We start from the raw sequence: 17,893 nt of genomic DNA, 5'->3' as shown, positions 1-17,893 counted from the left end.
CGCGTGTCCTCGGCAACACGGCCTTGCTCAACTTTGAAGGGAATTACGGTTTTAAGGACAGTTCGGAAGGACTTGAAGTAAGTGTGTGAGCAGCTTCGGACATCGCGAGCCTGAGTACTTCAATGTTGTCGTCTGTGCACAGAAATCAGAACGCTTGTCGGCTAGTAAGAATGGGGAAACCGGAAATGTATCCCGAGTCTTCTGGGGGGAAAATATGTTGAAAAACGTCTGGTCGAAAAGTGGGAATGAAACGGAAATACAAAATTAAGATCGGTGTTAAGGAAGCAGATACCTTCTGAGGAGTGGATAAAACTGGCAATGTTCAGTAACGGCTTCCGGTTTTGCACCAATGTTGAGGTGCTGCGTCACGATTCATGAAATATCACACAGCATCCTATTTTTTTTGTTTTGTTTTCCAGTTAGACTCGTTAGGTTAATAAAGTGTTCAATTCAGACCTGTACCAGAAGCTATATATGATAAATGTTGCCTGAGGCATTTCCTGTTAAGACTGGCCTGAAACAAGAAGATGCTTTGTCACCATTAGTTTCCAAAATTCCTTTAGAATACGTCATTAGGAAGTATCGAGAAACCGTAACAAATCAGGAGGGAATTGAGAGCAGACTAAATTCGGCCAACGATTGGCGCCATGAACTTCAGAACCTTTTAATTTATATTCTAATGTCTGAAGACGCAAAGCCTCGAATGTGCCCTCAGCTTCTTGTTTTCTGCGGGTGTGAGATCCGTTCGGCCACATTTAAGCAGACGACACAAATTAAGGACGAGTGAGAGCAGGGTGATAAGGTTTCTTGGGCCCCTGAGGGTTCGCGTAACTGCGTCCTGAAGAAAACTGCGAAAAAGCGAAGCATCACAATTTGTACTCCACACCAAATATTACTAGGATACTGAAATCAAAACTGGTCATTGGTAGGAGAATAATATTAAAATTTATCATGGGGAACTACGGTTTTGGTGTGTAAATCGGATTCAAAAAGATCATCATAAGGCTTCTGGTTCCATAAAATGCGAGGAATTTCTTCGCCAGCTGAGCGCCTATCAGCTTTTCAAAAAGTACTCTGCTGAGTGTAGTTCGTTAAGTCCTTGAGATTCTAATAAGAATTAGTCGTGTCTGGACAGACGATTCCGCTGCAGTGAGCGTGTTGCCCGCTCACGAACATCGGCGTTCAGTCACTACATTGGCTATGGAAACACGCTGTTTCACCTACACAGGAAATCTATAGTCACGTGGTACAGGAATATGTTCCGATTAGCTTAAAAGGGAAGGGTTTGGAAAGAAGCGATCATGACTTGTCTTAAAGGGACCGACGGGAGTTTACCGCGTACTATCCAAATAAAAGTTCAGAGGACCACCTAAACACGGACCTTCTCGATGAATCAGCGCTCTGCTTTTCTTAAGAAAGATAAAACTGGCTGACTTATCTGCTATTGTATTGTGTACGATGTTACAAGTCACGATGGAAAGTCCTCGTACCAACAGATGACGTATGTCTGAAGCCCACCAAGAACATTCTCAGCAGGAGGTAAGTCCTTCTTTACGTTATCTGTACCAGGTTGGTTTTAAAACCTTATTCATTTCCGAGAAAAGCCATTCACAATTCAGTGGTCGTATCAGTGTTATGCAACGCAACGGAGCATGATAATGTGCAGAACAGAGGGCCATTCAAAGATGACTGACGTAAAGCCCCTCCTGTTCCCCCAAGCACATAAAAGCGCTGTTAATCAGACGATAGACATCAGTGACTACTAGAACTTGTCATGGGCGTTACAGCTGTTACCGCATGTCTGCTGGTGTGTCTGGCGGCGATACATGGTACGTACTGAGCACTGCGTTGAAAAGGAATAATTACCTATACTTTCATGGCTAAGTTGTAATAATAATTCTAGCTGTTCAGATATATTATTAAGAAAAACACTATCAGACTCTAGAGGTCAAGTTGACTGCTGGTTCTTACTTGAAGAGCTTATTTTATTTTCGCTTCAACCTTAAACAAACTCCTAGTTAGACATCAGACAGTAATTTATGTTGACGGAAATTGATTTCAAAATCCAGCGAAGAATGGAGGAGACTTCTGTTACTCTTATTTTACGTTTTCTTCAAATCGCTGTGATCACGACAAACCGGTACTTTCCCGGACGCTTCATTGAGTTCCTTCAGCAGAGACCTGGCAGGTTTGTTCGTCCTGACGAAGGCAGAAACCACCGCTCGGTCCCTGCAACAGAATACGTGCTTCTTCCGCATTCAGCGTTGTATGACTTCGCCAGTTGAAAAACGTCGTCAACCTGAAAGTAACGAGCAGCAAACATGTCCGTTCACTAGGTCAGGGGTCTCAATCTTTTAACACCGGAGGCCAGATTCACCCATTCTTACCGAAACGCTGGCCGCCGGTTTATGAATGTGGACAATTTATTAGAGCTTAGTGGTATTTTATTAAAACGTAGCAATTGAAATTGCAAATAGGTTCACGTGTTACTCAATCCCTTAATGAATTTGTTAATCTGTCGTCTCTGTTGACTATTTTAAGTGAAATACATGCAAGGAGGGTTAACTCTTTCCATGGTCCCGGGCAATACACTGTTATAAAAATGTACGTGAGCAGTACGGAAGATACTGTCGGGTATCGAACTGACGACTCCCTGCCACAGCCTGCAACTTGCGTTATCTCTGTTGACAGACGCACTGATGTTCTCCGAAAGAAGTATAAATCCGTTCATGTCTGGCGTCTCTAATACTTGGTTACAAATAAGAATGTATTTCGTATTCTGCGCTGCTGTGCGCAGACAATGCTACGGGAATACCAAGCTGAGTAAGCTTTGTCCCACTTGTGCACGAGACAAAAGAAAGTGTTTGTTTTATTTCAGGCGCCCCATCACAGAGAGACAGCACACAAGTTCACAGAGGCGTACCAGAGAGTCGTAACAGCTTACTGGTCGCTGATAAATCGGAGGATAAGGCAGTCAAACTGGAAGACATTCTGAACGAGGGAAAGAATTTCGAACCTCGTCCGAAAGGGGGCAGCTTCAGTCCTGTTAGAAACGAGATGGACGGACAAAAGAAATCTTCCTTACCTGAGTAAGTACAATTAAGGTTCACTTAGACCATTCAGAATTCACTTGCATCTGTCGTCACACCAGCTGCTGCGAAGTGACGTCTGAGGTTACACACAAACTATAATGTTTTTAGCTATAGTGTTCTTAACTTGGATTGGCGGCTGATTTGTGAGTGACAAGTCAGCGCAAAGGAGGTCTGCTGACTGGAGTCAGGACCGCATTAAACTAAGAAGTGAAGGGTCTGACCAGTTAACCGCTCGGAACTAGTTAACAGAAGTTCCTTCCAGAAGAGTTTGCGCAGATTGGTCACTCACAAAAGTGGAACACGAATCAGCAGCCAATTCTTCTTGAAACAAGCACATCCTAGCTTTGTGCTGATACAGTAGGTTCGTTAGGTTAGGCGCGAAATTCAGAATGGGGAGCGAAATCAGATTAACTGTCTTTCTGTTGGATAACCCAGCTGTTCGGTTGGATTTTTGACGTGAAAACGTCTTTAAAATCGATGCCGGGTGTGGGAGGCAATAGCGCCCAAATGAGCGACAGTTTCTGTCGAAGTAATTTTAAACTTCAATAACTCGGCTAAAAATAGACATAGCGCCGCCATCTTAGTCTCGTTTCAAAGAGGAAGGATGAATGTTTGTGCCAGTAGCGCTCCGACATTCGTCGCGGCCGGACGTCGCGAACTGCGCACGCGCAAAGTGAACCCACGATTTTCCACTTTCCGGATTCGACACGTGTCCATAAACGGGATCATATCTCAGAGACTAATTATCCGATCCGAGTGAACCAAGTGTTCTTTTAAACAACTCATCCTGGCCTCCAAGTGTGTATCTCAAAAACTCAAAAAGATGCGAGGCTGTGAATTTGAAAAAGTTTGACAATTTCCCGATTTTCTTAAAATGTCGCGATATATGAGGGCAAAGTAAAACCAGAATTACAAAAATCGGACACGAATGCGTAGAGCACAAAATACTATACACGATTGACGTTTTCACGAAAATAACTGCGGCAGTGTCCGACACTGCCTATCAATTTTTTAATGTCGGCTGCGCTGCACAGACGAATCATGTAAAATTTGAGATTGTTTTCCCTGTGGAATTAGAAGGAATAACGAAGGTCCTGGCGCCTGTACAGCGCTATGAAGGTCCCGGATGGTGTGATATAGGGAAAGGTTCACGTTTTCTCAACAGTAGCTATCAGACAGAAGTAAATATCCAGCCGCTTTCCATAGGACACAAGAAACATTTGATTATTGAGTTACAAATTCAGTGTTCTGTTCGACAATATAAATTGTAGGGCTGTTTTTGATTTCGGCGAATATCGATCTGTTGCAATGTTTAATGATCAAGAAACCTTAACAGTCAGCGAATAAGATAATCAGATACTTTGCATGAAAGATTCGTTTCATTAGAATACTCAACTTGTATTTGAATAATTGTTCGACGCTCTGTGTATATTTAACGAAACTCACTGACACAAAAATTCTGTGACTCTCTGGAGTGCTAATCGGCAACAGTTTGTGCAGATTTATATTTCGAGAACGAATAGATTTTCTTTTGTTATTGTAGCTCCATGAAACACAGTGAACTTCCATAGTCAACTTTGTTACGAGGTCAAGGGATAATCTTAGAGAACGTTAACAAATCGATAAGCGGAAACAATGTCGCAACGGAATATCTCGTTCACAGCCTGCAGACATTAATGTCTGTTCCTTCTCTTTTAGGTTCAACCGAATTCCATCGCTGAGTAACTTCTGTCCGACGTGTGTCCCGGACTCATTTCGCTGGAACAACAGGTCATGACAACAATAAAACCGAGTTTACTCTCCACGTGCTGTGGATTCTGCAGTCTCAGTAGTGACCAACTCCTTGTAATCGAACGCAGGCTCACAAAGAACATGAAAAGGAACTTAAACGAGCGTCCTACGGTCAAAACAAACAAAGCCTAGCGTAAGCACAGACCTTGAGGGCGTTAGACTAGGCAAGCTATAAAACAAAACGCGCGTGGAACAAGGTTTTGTTTTTGACTGTGTGATACACCGAATGAATTATGACACATATTTCAGGTGTACATTTTATTTATTTGTTATTCAAAACAGTGAATTTGTGTAGTCTGGACAATGTTTTTAGATTCACTGCTGAGAACTGTCGCCATTGATCATATTATTTATTTCATTTCATGAATTGTTTTTCTACGTCACTTTTAATATCATTAAAATATATGTGATTTTTCTTATAAAGTGTTGGAGCCGATGTTAGACGACTAATACGTGACCATGCATCTTAGTGCTGAATACTTTAAATCTGACCAACATCCCTTGGGGCTTTGCAGTAGGGCGTCCATCTTGTGAGAGCTGATCTCTAGGCAAAACTGTACAGAGCCCTTGATTAACCATTTTGAAAAAAGCTGTATTCATTTCGGAAATTTCTGGTAACTTACATGTCAACGAAGGTGCAGCCTTCTCTGCTACTAGCAGGGGGCAGTCACATGACACAGTTCAAAATGGCGGATTGATAAAAGTGATTCTGGTTCTGTCGGCATAATTGAGCTTCGTACTGTAAGGATTAATGCCTCGTTCTTGCTGGTATTAATAAATTTGATTTTGTATTAGTGTCCTTCCTGAATGTACTGACTTCTTTGCATTATTTACATTTGTTGTCGTGTAACAAAATAATAAAGTTACGAACCTTGAAAAGTGTTCACGAGAAAATGACATTTTACACTTGATTAATATTTCCATAAACACACATAGAAAAGCTTCCAGTGGTTGTTCCTGCGAGCTTCTTGGGTTCTAATAGACTCTTTCAAAAGTAAATCCTCACAGAAAGGATTCTGGCTAGGGAAAATTGGAGGTCTCCGTGGCGAAAGGCCACGCCCAACAATGTACTCGCCACTCTGCAGTACAGAGCATTTGTTTCTTTCAAAGTGCGGGATGAAATCTATCATGTTGAAACCTAACCTAACCTAGGCGTCTCCGGATGTTTCCTGTCACAGATAAACACTTCCCGTGTCTTGTACCCAACCTTTATTATCGGAAACGGGTGTATTTAAATTAATTTAACCCTTTGGTATAAGTTATTCCGAAAATTCAAATTACGAGTTTCAATATTTAATGATTGGATAAAGTTTGGTGAACCAGGTCAGATACAGATATTGCATACTTTGCAATGACTTCATTGCAATTTGTGTTACATAAAGGCGATAAAATGAATGTTATTTAATAAATTTAATATTTATGAGACAGTAAGTCCTGACACCATCTTTTCTGACAGATTCCTTTAAGAAATGTTTAGAGGCCGAGCGAAGGACGTTTGCAGGAGGCAGTCACAGTGAAAATCGTAGACAAGATCATTCTCCGAACGAACTAAGTTATGTCGAGAACGGTCAGACCTTGGTTTGGGTTTGAGTAACATGACATTGCACCGCACGCAGATTATCTTTGCTGAAGGGAAGGCAGATCTCTCTCGACATGGCAAAAAAGAACTTTGGGTTATTCGAGTTATCCAAAGTTCGGATAGGTAGGTTGCAGATTGGTTAAGCAAACGTCGTTATTTCAGCCTTTTGGTAATGGAAGTTACCAAGAACAGTAAATGGGGTGATTTTGGGGGCCTTTGACTTGTTCCAGTGAACGAGACATTCTCTCAAAACTTTATTGTAACGTTGCGATATACTGAGAGACATGGACCATTGTAGTGCGATCGTGTTCAGAGTATGGGTTTGGTAGATGTGAGATTGTGCCTCTGGGCGTCTGATAGCACGTCAGGAATTAACGTAATTAATTGGACGCCGGCGGTAGCCTACTGCCAGACTGGATTGATGGAACACCTTTACGTGATTAAGAACAGCGAAATAAGACAGTTCGTTCACAAATGCGCTTTAATTGACCACATTTCGTTAGCTGCAGGCTAGATGCTACAGTTGGTTCAGTGCATTGTTATTCAGGCCCGTTTTCGTTACACGGCGCACCAATGGTGGTGAATTGCTTTGTCCAAGACCCAATGCATGGTTCTGCACCACCAGTGATGCTGGTGCTACCGGAACTGGAACTGGAGCTGGAGCTTTCAGAAAATGATCCGCTGTGTGACGAGCTCTGAGACCAACTGTTTGAATACCGTGGAAACCCCGCCACAGAAAATAAAGGAAATCGGTTTTCAAAATATGCACCGACCGCCCGGTAAGAGTTTTCTGGGGAGGAGAAAACAGGTAGAGACGTCCCAGCAGTCCACCTAGAACGATCTGTAAATCCTTCGTTGGCATTGGCATCGGAAGACTCGCTGTCATCGAATGGAAGAACCGAATGAATATAGCCGATATCTCCACCCACGCTGGACGCGTGGCTTCTGCCACGTGAGAAAGCTTGCTCATTGCTGTTTACATAATTATGGGATTGGATGTACCCAGGAAACTGTTGGTAACAGAGTCCAAAAAAACACCGTACAGAGAAAGATGTCGGCCCAGTTCTACTGGAAGACGATTGACTTTCACTCTCGCTGGAGGATTGACCTTCAATATTATTGGGGAATGAACTTTCACCGTTACCGGAGGATTGGCCTTCACTAATGCCAGACGATTGACTTTCACTATTGCTGGAGGATTGACTTCCGCTGTAACTGGAACTTTGGATGTTTCCAGGAGAAATTGCATCAAATCCTCTGTCTGTATCGCTTGTTGACTGGCCTTCACTAATGCCGGACGATTGACTTTCACTATTGCTGGAGGATTGACTTCCGCTGTTACCGGAGGATTTACTTTCACTCTTACTGGAGGATTGACTTCCGCTGTTACCGTAGGATTTACTTTCACTCTTACTGAAGGATTGACTTCCGCTGTTACCGGAGGATTTACTTTCACTCTTACTGGAGGATTGACTTCCGCTGTTACCGGAGGATTGACTTTCACTCTTACTGGAAGATTGACTTCCGCTGTAACTGGAACTTTGGATGTTTCCAGGAGAAAATGCATCAAATCCTCTATTTGTGTTGCTTGCTGACTGGCCTTCATTAATGCCGGACGATTGACTTTCACTATTGCTGGAGGATTGACTTCCGCTGTAACTGGAACTTTGGATGTTTCCAGGAGAAATTGCATCAAATCCTCTATTTGTGTTGCTTGCTGACTGGCCTTCATTAATGCCGGACGATTGACTTTCACTATTGCTGGAGGATTGACTTCCGCTGTAACTGGAACTTTGGATGTTTCCAGGAGAAATTGCATCAAATCCTCTATTTGTGTTGCTTGCTGACTGGCCTTCATTAATGCCGGACGATTGACTTTCACTATTGCTGGAGGATTGACTTCCGCTGTAACTGGAACTTTGGATGTTTCCAGGAGAAATTGCATCAAATCCTCTGTCTGTATCGCTTGTTGACTGGCCTTCACTAATGCCGGACGATTGACTTTCACTATTGCTGGAGGATTGACTTCCGCTGTTACCGAATGATTGACTTTCACTCTTACTTGAGAATTGACTTTTACTCTTACTGGAGGACTGACTTCCGCTGTTACCGGAGGATTGACTTTCACTATTACTGGAGGATTGGGTCTTGCTGTTACCGGAGGATCCATTTTCACTAATGCCGGAAGATTGACTTTCAGTATTAACGACAGATTGTCTTCCGCTGTTACTGGTAGTCTGAACATTCTCAGGATATTGTGAATGAAGTCCTTCGAATGCGTCGTTTGCAAACTGACTTTCAGTGTTGCTGAAAGATTGACCTTCAGTATTTCTGAAGGACTGATATCCATTATATCCGGAGGATTGACTTTCGCTGTTACCGGAAGTTTGAATTTTTGCAGGATATTGTGCCTCAAGTCCTCCAAATATATCACTTGTGGACTGACTTCCACAACTCAAGGTGGAATGGCTTGCGCTCTTTATGGGTGACTGACGTTTGCTGTTCCCGTAGGATTGACTTCCGCTTTTACTGGGAATCTGGCTGTTTCCAGAATATTGTCTGTGAGATTCTTGGACTGCGTCACTTGCGGAATGGCTTCCACTGTTGCTCGAGAATTCTGTGTTTCCTGGATTCTGTGTACGACACCCTTCGCATATTTCGCCTGTGGACTGACGTTTCGTTTCGGTGGATAAATTTATGTCGCTCTGAGTAACTGACTGGCTTCCACCGTAACTATGACGGTGACTGGAGGATTTATATCCATCGCTTGCGCCCTGGCTGTATGAGCCACTGCTGCTCTTCAGAGAGGGTCTGTTTTGACCCGTCACTTTTTCAGCTTTGTAATTACAATCTGGATTCTTGCTGGCAGCTGGTCTCATCCACTCGGGGGTTTGCAGGACATGGCCCATACGTTGCCTTGCGGCATCAGGCGGGTCTTCCTCAGAAGAGTCGGGAAACACAATCCTGTCGGCTGATGTCTCTGCCTGAGGGCTTCGCTTCAAACGTCTGAGATACCCTTCAAGAACCAATGGTCTCTGTCCTTCATCCGTTTTCTCATAACGTCCTGAAAAATGATTTATTCAATGTAAGGAAACGGTTTGCCAGACATACGTGATTATATTGGCGGCAACATGTTTACAGAACTATTTGCGGGATGGCATACGTGCGTGTGGGCACGGCGGAACGGTGGGAATTGTGCCTGCGTTAGTGTTCAGAAATCCGTCGAAACAGCCCATTAGCTTCCGCTCACGGATCTCTGTCCTGACAAGGCGAGCGCATCCACGCAGGCAGGAGAAACTTGCCGGAACGAAAAGTTACTAAATAAATGCACAGAACTTTGTTTTAGTAATTTACGATTTGTTGTATTAATTTAGGATTTAAATCCCTACCTAATTTATGGAGGTGTGTTCTAATGTGTTCGCGTTAATAATTATTAAATTGAAGTTTTCTCTGGTGCTTCACTTACAAGGAGAGAGAACTCGATACAATTGCATGAGACTCTGGTTGGGCCCCAAAGCCGATCTGGGCGTTGTGGTGAGGGCATAAGTCCTACCCCGTCGGGGAATCGATGCTCGTTTGTGGAGCCTACGCCGCCCCGAGTGCACACCCCGTGTCAACTTATGAGTCGTTGTTCACGCCAAAGCATGAATAAGAAAACCCTAATGAGCTGGTCACTCTGTTGGGTAAAAGTAATCGTGGCTGGCATTGGTGCAAACTTGACCGTAGAAGGAAGAATGATATATGACGGACAATTAACTGGGGCCAATTCAGTTCAAGATTGACACATGTGATGTGCCATGAAGAACGCTTTTGAAATGTTGGTGTCTGGATATCACTTATAGCAGCTAATGTTGTAACCCCCTTGATAGAATTTGTTATTTTGATTACAGAGATAACTGTGATCATTTAGTATTATTCTAAAATGTCTGGCTTCTAGGTTGTAGCGCTGTGTAGTCTGATAGAACTTTACTGACGTTTCAGGAGTATTTGCTACTTCCATCATCGGGACGCCCATTCTACCTCATGCGGTTAGAGCCGTGCCCTGAAAACTCTGACGCCCTTGTACACCATACGTGGCAAAACTAAATCTGTACTAAGTATATTTTTCGTAGTGACTTGATGAAATTATACTTGTGAACCAACTTAAGAGTCCCGGGGACACCTGACTTCCATCAACCTTAATAATTATACAACTGACAACGCTTCGAGCCGACTCCCTTTCTTCCGGTAAACGAAATGTCATGATTTAGTGCTGGAATTTCCTACACTAGAGTAGTCAGAATTGTATGTTCATTGTCGCCAAGGTTACTGCGATGCCTGTACAGCACTAGTAATAAACACGGAGCTATTAAACATTTGTATTTGCACACATTTGATTTAGGGTGGGTTAAGCTGGTTCTGAGAACAGCGGGTCGTTTCTTTGCAAGTTGTCTGTCGGACTCCTGTCTAATGCGGAGTAAGCAATGCACGTAAGTGACGGCGAAGTCCGATTTGCGCAACCAAACATGGAAAATAAAAAAACAGAATAACGTCACGTGCCAAGAAACTTTTTTTTGGGGGTCATCACAAGCGCTGATGACCCCAGATCACCGGGCTGTCTTAAAACCCATTGCTAGACACAATTTCAGCCATTTTATGAAACTCCGATTTTCATTACCGTGTTCATAAAAGCCTACACTGGCCCCTACCTGAGCCACCTGAATCCAAGCTAGCTCTCACACTACGCCTACAACATCAGGACGTTCAGTCCCACTGTCCCACTTGTCTTCGGGTGCTTGGTGCCGTTTACTGCCCTCGGTCTCCGTGCAGGACCTTCCATTCCGTTCTGCTTCATCTGACTATCTTAACAATCAGTGGGAAAACCACGTCTTTACGTATATAAATGCGCATGTTTTATACAAAGTCTTTAGGTGAAAATGTTTCTCTCCCGAACATCGAAGATTTGTTTGTTGCTTGCACGTTCTGTGAACTGTTCCCTTACCTTGAGAGACCTGGAACAACAATGAACAAACAAGCAGACAGACGCCCAGCTGTGGCAGAGAAGCCATCACTAACTTCAATGGCCCTTACGCAGCAGAGCAACTTCAGCTGACTGACAGCTGCTTACGTTCACACCTGACGTCATTTTCCGTGTGTATCCAGTGACAATTCCGTTCTTAGAGCTGGACCCGAGGTGTGGGTGGATCAACACGTTCTTCATGAATGTGTTAAAATCTGACTCGTTTTGTCTTTTTCTTTGTACAAAAGCATCATATCTTACTTCTCCATCGTGTTCATGTACATTCCACGTTTCTCTTTCCTTCTTTTCCCGTTGTACACTGATTATGTTGAAGCCTCTTCTGATTTTCGTACCATCATTTTAGGGAAATTCCTTCACGTGTATCCTGTTGGTTGGTATTCTTGAAGGTCTTGAAATACGGGATATTTTTCACTTTTAATATCTATTATATGGTTGTTTGTCATTAAGGTCTACATTTGAATGCTTTCTCAGACCTACAGCACCCTTACGACCAAGTGATTTGAGCCCAGTCACTGCCACTTCTCGTATTTTCTTTCTTTCTTTCCTTCCCTTATCACAGGTCTAAAAAATATTACGAGAGGAAGCTAGATATCTTAGGCGTTAACTTGGACGCGCCGTACACCCTTCTTCTGTTTGACGCAGCGTCTCTGCGTTCTGCAACGATGTTGAAGGCAATTAATGGCTTCCGCAGAACAACAACCAGGTCAGTGCACACGAAAGTGTTCAAAGAAGCAGATTTTATCAGGTGACAGAACTAGCATTGAAGATTAAGCTTCTCGGTAACAGTTTTCACATTTCATTCCTGTATTTAAAGAATATATCGCCTTTCCGTCCTGCATACAGAATTTAGTTTTTCCGAGTTCAAGCTCTGACTACGGAACTTAATTTAAATGGGGCGTATCAGTCTTCTTCTACGTCTACACAAAATGGCGTTCGATGTTTTAAATTCTAACGAAAATGCGAAATTACGCCCTATCAGCGGCTTACCATTGTTCTACATCATCGCGACATAACGTAAGAATTTAGTTGCGTAGGCCGTGGGAAAAGCGAACATTCTTTTGTTTCATTTGATTGTTACACAACTGTAGCGATTTTAGGGGACTGACACGGAGCTTAAAATTTCAATACAGACTCCAGCCGGATCCTTTCTGACACAGATTACCTATTTCTTCTCATTCTAGGTGTGGCTGGAATGTGTTTCTTTACACAGTCATCAAGATATTGATGCTAAGTAACCCGAAAGTTAGCACAGTGCCTGTAACTTATTAGTCAAAGCGTTGACATTCTGCGATGATTCACAGCAGAGCTGACATTTTCATTTTCGAATTAGCACCGGGTGAAGTCCCTCATTTCATGCTTTAGTTGTTTAAGTTGTACCTGAGACGGGGCAAGGGCGAAGCTGCAACATGCCTTCCTGCGTTCTCTCGTGAACACGGTAAGGAGCCTTCCTCGCTTTGAACGAAAGACGGAAAATTTCGTGAAAAGATTAGAGCTTTTGGCTTTTCAGGAATAATTCTGCTCCATTCAACGATATTAACGTAATCGAAACTTGATTTTCAGTAAATTTGTTTACAATTTGACAAAAGACCTATAGATCACAATTCTATAGGACTACGAATTTACGAAAAATTAAACCCTCTTATTGCCTCTAATATCCTGAATGCCAATTTCTTTTGATTCCTTTTTGAACAGCGTAGAGCAGGCAGATGAGCGAGAAGGGGTGTCCAGTACAAGAAATGAGCAGCATAAAAACACTTCCCTGTAAGCGCTAAATGGCGTCTAATGAAATAGCTTCGTCCGTCTGTATAGAAGTAACAAACCGATGTTGATTACATTTTGAATTTAAGATTTTTAAGAAGCATGAGCCGGGATAGCTCAGTCAGTATAGTGACTAGCTACGGGCTGGACGACCGGGGTTCGATCCCCGACGGGGGCAGAGGATTTTTCCTCTAGCCTCTGCGTCCAGACCGGCTCTGGGGCCCACCCAGCCTCCTCTACAATGGGTACCGGGGTCCTTTCCCGGGGGTAAAGCCGGCCGGGGCGTGATGCTGACCACTCACCCCCATCTAGTGCCGAGGTCAAGGAAGAGAGGAGCTATACCTCCACTCCCCCCCAAACGCCTACATGGCGTATAGTGGGACAAACTTTACTTACTTTGATTTTTAAGAAGCGTCGTTGATAAATTCCAGTTTTTAGAGTATGAATACGTAATCTTACTACAATACGTCTTAATTCACAAACACAAAAAAGACAATGACTTCAGTTGTAAGCGCAAATATCTCAAAAACTAGAACAAAATAAGGTCTTGTGTACGTACAATTTGCGTTGAAATCAGATTTAATTTATTCTGGACGTACCATCTTCCGGGTTGCGTTACTGTGTACTTTGGAGAAGTTTATTCGCCTGATAAGTGTACACCGTGCACTGTTGTCTTTTAATTACTTATAAAATCGTCAGAAGTAATAAAATAACGTGTGGTTCTTCCGTAAATTCTTCCTAAACATTTTTCACGCCGATATTTATCGACTTGTGTTCGAGACAAGGTTGCAAATGCTTGCAGTTCTCACTGAAAGCGTCCGTTGCTTGTTCGTCATTTTATTCAAATATGTCAGTACAAGTTAACAGTGTCAAACTTCACGAACATTCGTTCTTTTCTTCTCCGGATAGATCGACGTGAAGTTAGTCGGCTCATTTCCGCATCTTTCCTACGCCCTTAGAGTAAACGTAAACTAAAAAAGCAAATACGATATTGGTATGAGCTTTTACTTATCAGAAAATTATTCTAGAAATCTGAGCTTCTGCATTTCTTCAGTTGAAGCGAGCAAAAGAGCGCGTAGTAAGTGCATAGATTTTGATTACGTTTCGTCCTGGGATTCTGCACTAACTGCAGTGAACATACAAACATGTTCCCTATTCCTAAGATAAATAAACTCATATTATATAGGATATGACGTTTTCACGGCGGTGAGTCTGAATATGCCTGTCTCCTGGGTTATTTTGCCGTGTAGTCTTGTACAACGACGCCCTGATGATGGAGACAAGGACCTCTGAAACGTCGGTAAACTTCTACGATACACGGCGCCACAACCCAGAAGACTGCCATCTTCAAACTCATAATTATCTAAATGAAGTCTGATTTTGGACGACGTGGAACTGTGACAGGCCACGGGCCAGCCAGTCGTCCACGTGTGACGTCTCATGAGAGACCAAATGGTCTGTACGAAACGTCAGGTCTGGTTCTGTATTGAATGAACTGTAAGGGCACGGAGTCACTTCTCGCTTAACCAACATTCCCATTGCGAAATGTCGCTTTTTGAAATCTCTATAACAACGTAAGTACTCGTAAGAGCGCGGATTGCCCGTGTAATTTATGACGCATTTGTTCTCTTACGTCGTGGCTTCATATAGACTTTTTTTATGGTTACCGACGTTTCAGTAAAGCTACTGTCTCCGACTTCGGAATAGGTTTCAGTGACGCTGCAAAGTGGAACGGTTGCATAAGATTTAGGGGAAGCAAAGCGATTATATAAAAATAACGAGGAAGGTAAACAGACAGTACCAAGAAGATGGAGGCAGAATGTACTCCAAATCATTGGTAGAAACTCACGAGTCTATACGGTAGACTGCAATCTGACCTTGAAACACGGCGATAGATTTTACATGCCTTGACACCTTCGACATTTTTCAGCGTTGGACTGCAATGCGATGGTCTGATCCACCATCAGTCCAGCTGTCCCTTTCGTCCTCAGTCCACAAACAGAAGTCAGTGTTTGGCTTCTGATCGGGTGATTGTCAATTGTTTACAAACCAGACACTTGACCTTGGCTTTGAAATGCACGGCCAGGAAAACCGAAATAACTTCGTCACACACAGCACGCAGGCACTTCTGCGGTGTAGACACAAGACGACCACTGAACACACACAGCAGTAGACCTGTTTTGAATGTCGCAAAGAAGCAGCAGCACGGTCTGTATATTTATAAAAATACACGAGACGATTTTGTCGAAAACAGCGCCATCTGTTAGAAGTGTAAATTTAATCTGAAGAAGATTAACACATCTCTCAGACACGAAAATACTATACAAAGGTGGACACAGAATACAAGATGTTCTGGACGATACACTGCGCTAAAAACGATCCAGAGAGATAATGAAAGATTAGGTTTGACAGGCGAATTTCAGAACGTGGTCTTGGGACATAAAAGACCCCATCTCGCAGGTAACTGAACAACGATAATACAACTAGGGGTTATCTGTTTACGGTCCGCTTACATTGTGTCATCCTGTGTGATGGATCATGGTGACATGAAGCTAGATTTTAATGTCATCTGTATTAGGCAGTGTGACCAGTCAGTGAGGAACGTAAAACCAAGAACTAAGACGCATCTTGCTGATTAAAACCTGGCTGCGTGCACGCGAATTGGCACAACAGAAATAAGACCTTATACTGGAAGATTTCTTCCGCTAATGAAGGATTCTGTCACATAAAACTTCTGAGGAGCATGGTGATCTGTCGGCCTAATTATTTTGCCGTTTGTAATGAATTGCCCTGGAGACTGAGTAAATTCTCGCATCGTGAGAGTGCAAAAGAAATGACGAATGTGGTCCAGGGCACGAAGAATTTTGAGAGAACCTGAAATAAATTTTAGTGTCGAGTGCTGGCAGCGGATAAAATGTTCAAGGAAATGCCAGTGGCATACTTGAAATGCGCCTTCCGAAGAAACGAAGAAGACCACATCGCTCGTCTCCCGCCTTAGACAAAGAGTGTGCTAAGGGTTGATTAGGATATTAAATCCGGTTTAGTTACGTTAATTGAAATGCAATTAATTCCCTACCCTTTACCTGTTACAAAATCAAGTAATTAGATGGCTAAAACTTTAGTTAAATCCCAACCCCACTCCGTCCCTCTTCAATCCTACCTCCTCACTCCAGTGTTTGCATCAAATGTCGAACTCGCTTAGTGAAAGAAGGGTCGAAGTACACAACTGGCTTACGGCTTGACGTACTCATGTCTTGCACTCACTACGAAAATGGTGAAAGCATTCTACAAGACTGAGATGTATTTTCAGAGGAAACATCTCTTTGAAAATGACAGAAACTGTTTCTATTGATGAATCATAGCTGAAGACAGCTACTTGTCCACTTTGCTCGTTTGACGATGTATTTCAAAGCAGCATTCCGAAGGAAGACATATTTTTTTTAATGACCCTGTGACGTCCAGGGACAGGACCGATCGGAAGCATGTCAGAACTTGTTCTTCTTGACGAATCAACCTTTCTGCTCTCCACTACCTGGCAGTCAAAACGGGTGTAAGGAAACATTCCTTCGCTAATGACTCGCACACTTCGGCTACACCATGTCTATTCCTGTCTGCGAAATACTCTTATAAATATTTTCACGTATATAAATGGCAGTAATCAAACTTTCTTTAACTAAGGACATTAGCCTCAGTAAACAAATTCTTGCCAGAATTAGAAAGAAAGTTACATCTGCAACTAATCTACTCTACAGATGGCTGTCTTTTGGATTGTAGCTCCGTGTAGCCTGGTGGACGTTCACCAACTTTCAGAGGTCCTAGTTGCCTCCATCATCAGGGCGATGAGATCACAGGTAACAAGGACCTCTGAAAGTCGGTAAACTAAGGCTCGATGCACACGAGCGAGTTATTTTCGCGAGCTCGCCGCGTCATTTTCTCGCGCGTTTTAGCAGTACATGTGAAGCAATGGAGCAATGCCAACTATGGCGGTGACGCCGCGAGTTCGCCGTGAGGACGCGGCGAGCAATTTCCGCTCGCCAACCACTGCTGCTTCGCAGCGAGTTCGCCGATCGCCGCGAAGCAGCAGACTGTGTGAAAGCATTGGGTAGTGCACACGTGCTTCGCAACCCTCGCAACAGCTCAGAGTCACAACCAGCATTTCTAGAGGAGGTATTGCAAGCCTCATCGCAGAATCTTTACTTTTGTTGGATGCATCCAGTTTTGCTGCTAGCTCATCAAACGACTTTATACTCATAGGAAAATAATTATGAAATTTACTTTCACCTTCTCTTAAATCTATAAACATTGTCACGAACGCCCCTTTTAACAGCCGTGAACTAACCAATGGGTGTGTCCAATACTTCCTATTGCGTTTTTTAAGGATGTATTCATAAACGAAATAGGCAAAACTACACGTTTTCTTCTGTACACATCCATTTTGGTTGCCATCCAATCTAGTACTGGTGGGAGTTTTTCGGCGAACTCGCAGCGATGACGCTACGTGTGCACTGTCACGGGTTTCCTCGCTGCGACTTCGCTGCGAGCTCGCGCGACATTTTCTCGCTCGTGTGCATCGAGCCTTAGTCGTCTATCGGAACGCACATTGTTATCTGAGGCCTTCTCTTCACGATAGTTTTCAGAATGAATTAGGACTGA

At 43.2% G+C, this 17,893-nt stretch overlaps 2 protein-coding genes across 3 annotated transcripts in view; one reads left to right on the top strand and one right to left on the bottom strand.

The window, feature by feature from the left end:
- The first annotated feature begins 1,724 nt into the window (after positions 1-1,724).
- Positions 1,725-5,780, top strand: LOC110832596 (uncharacterized). Its single transcript, XM_022069728.2, has 3 exons — positions 1,725-1,829; positions 2,879-3,089; positions 4,791-5,780. The coding sequence occupies exons 1-3, from the start codon at positions 1,775-1,777 to the stop codon at positions 4,867-4,869; spliced, it is 345 nt and encodes a 114-aa protein (XP_021925420.1). The 5' UTR covers positions 1,725-1,774; the 3' UTR covers positions 4,870-5,780.
- A 1,145-nt stretch (positions 5,781-6,925) lies between these two features.
- The window catches only part of LOC110832558 (uncharacterized), a 35,027-nt gene continuing 24,059 nt past the window's right edge, over positions 6,926-17,893 (bottom strand). Inside the window, exons 1-2 of one of the 2 annotated variants that reach the window (XM_087340825.1) lie at positions 11,444-11,565; positions 6,926-9,526 (exon numbers count right to left, since the gene is read on the bottom strand). In XM_087340825.1, the coding sequence (XP_087196951.1) occupies positions 7,002-9,526; positions 11,444-11,510 (2,592 nt within the window). In that variant the 5' untranslated portion in view covers positions 11,511-11,565 and the 3' untranslated portion in view covers positions 6,926-7,001. Of the gene's footprint in view, positions 9,527-11,443; positions 11,566-17,893 lie in introns of those variants that run through there. The other variant, XM_087340832.1, reaches the window with a different exon arrangement.

This window comes from Zootermopsis nevadensis, unplaced genomic scaffold, assembly GCF_977971745.1.
Source record: "Zootermopsis nevadensis isolate Lab colony 2312 unplaced genomic scaffold, Znev_1.0 Znev_ptg000003l, whole genome shotgun sequence".
NCBI classification, from domain to species: Eukaryota; Metazoa; Arthropoda; class Insecta; order Blattodea; family Termopsidae; genus Zootermopsis; species Zootermopsis nevadensis.
The sequence above is the reverse complement of the archived record's forward strand: the minus strand, read 5'-3'. Positions and strand labels throughout refer to the sequence as shown.

What these genes read in the sequence shown, in the direction of transcription:
- LOC110832596 (XM_022069728.2), top strand. Translation starts at nt 1,775, where the DNA reads ATGGGCGTTACAGCTGTTACCGCATGTCTGCTGGTGTGTCTGGCGGCG. An exon ending in GTGTCTGGCGGCGATACATG is followed by an intron (nt 1,830 to 2,878) that starts GTACGTACTGAG and finishes GTTTTATTTCAG; the next exon opens with GCGCCCCATCACAGAGAGAC. An exon ending in AAGAAATCTTCCTTACCTGA is followed by an intron (nt 3,090 to 4,790) that starts GTAAGTACAATT and finishes CTTCTCTTTTAG; the next exon opens with GTTCAACCGAATTCCATCGC.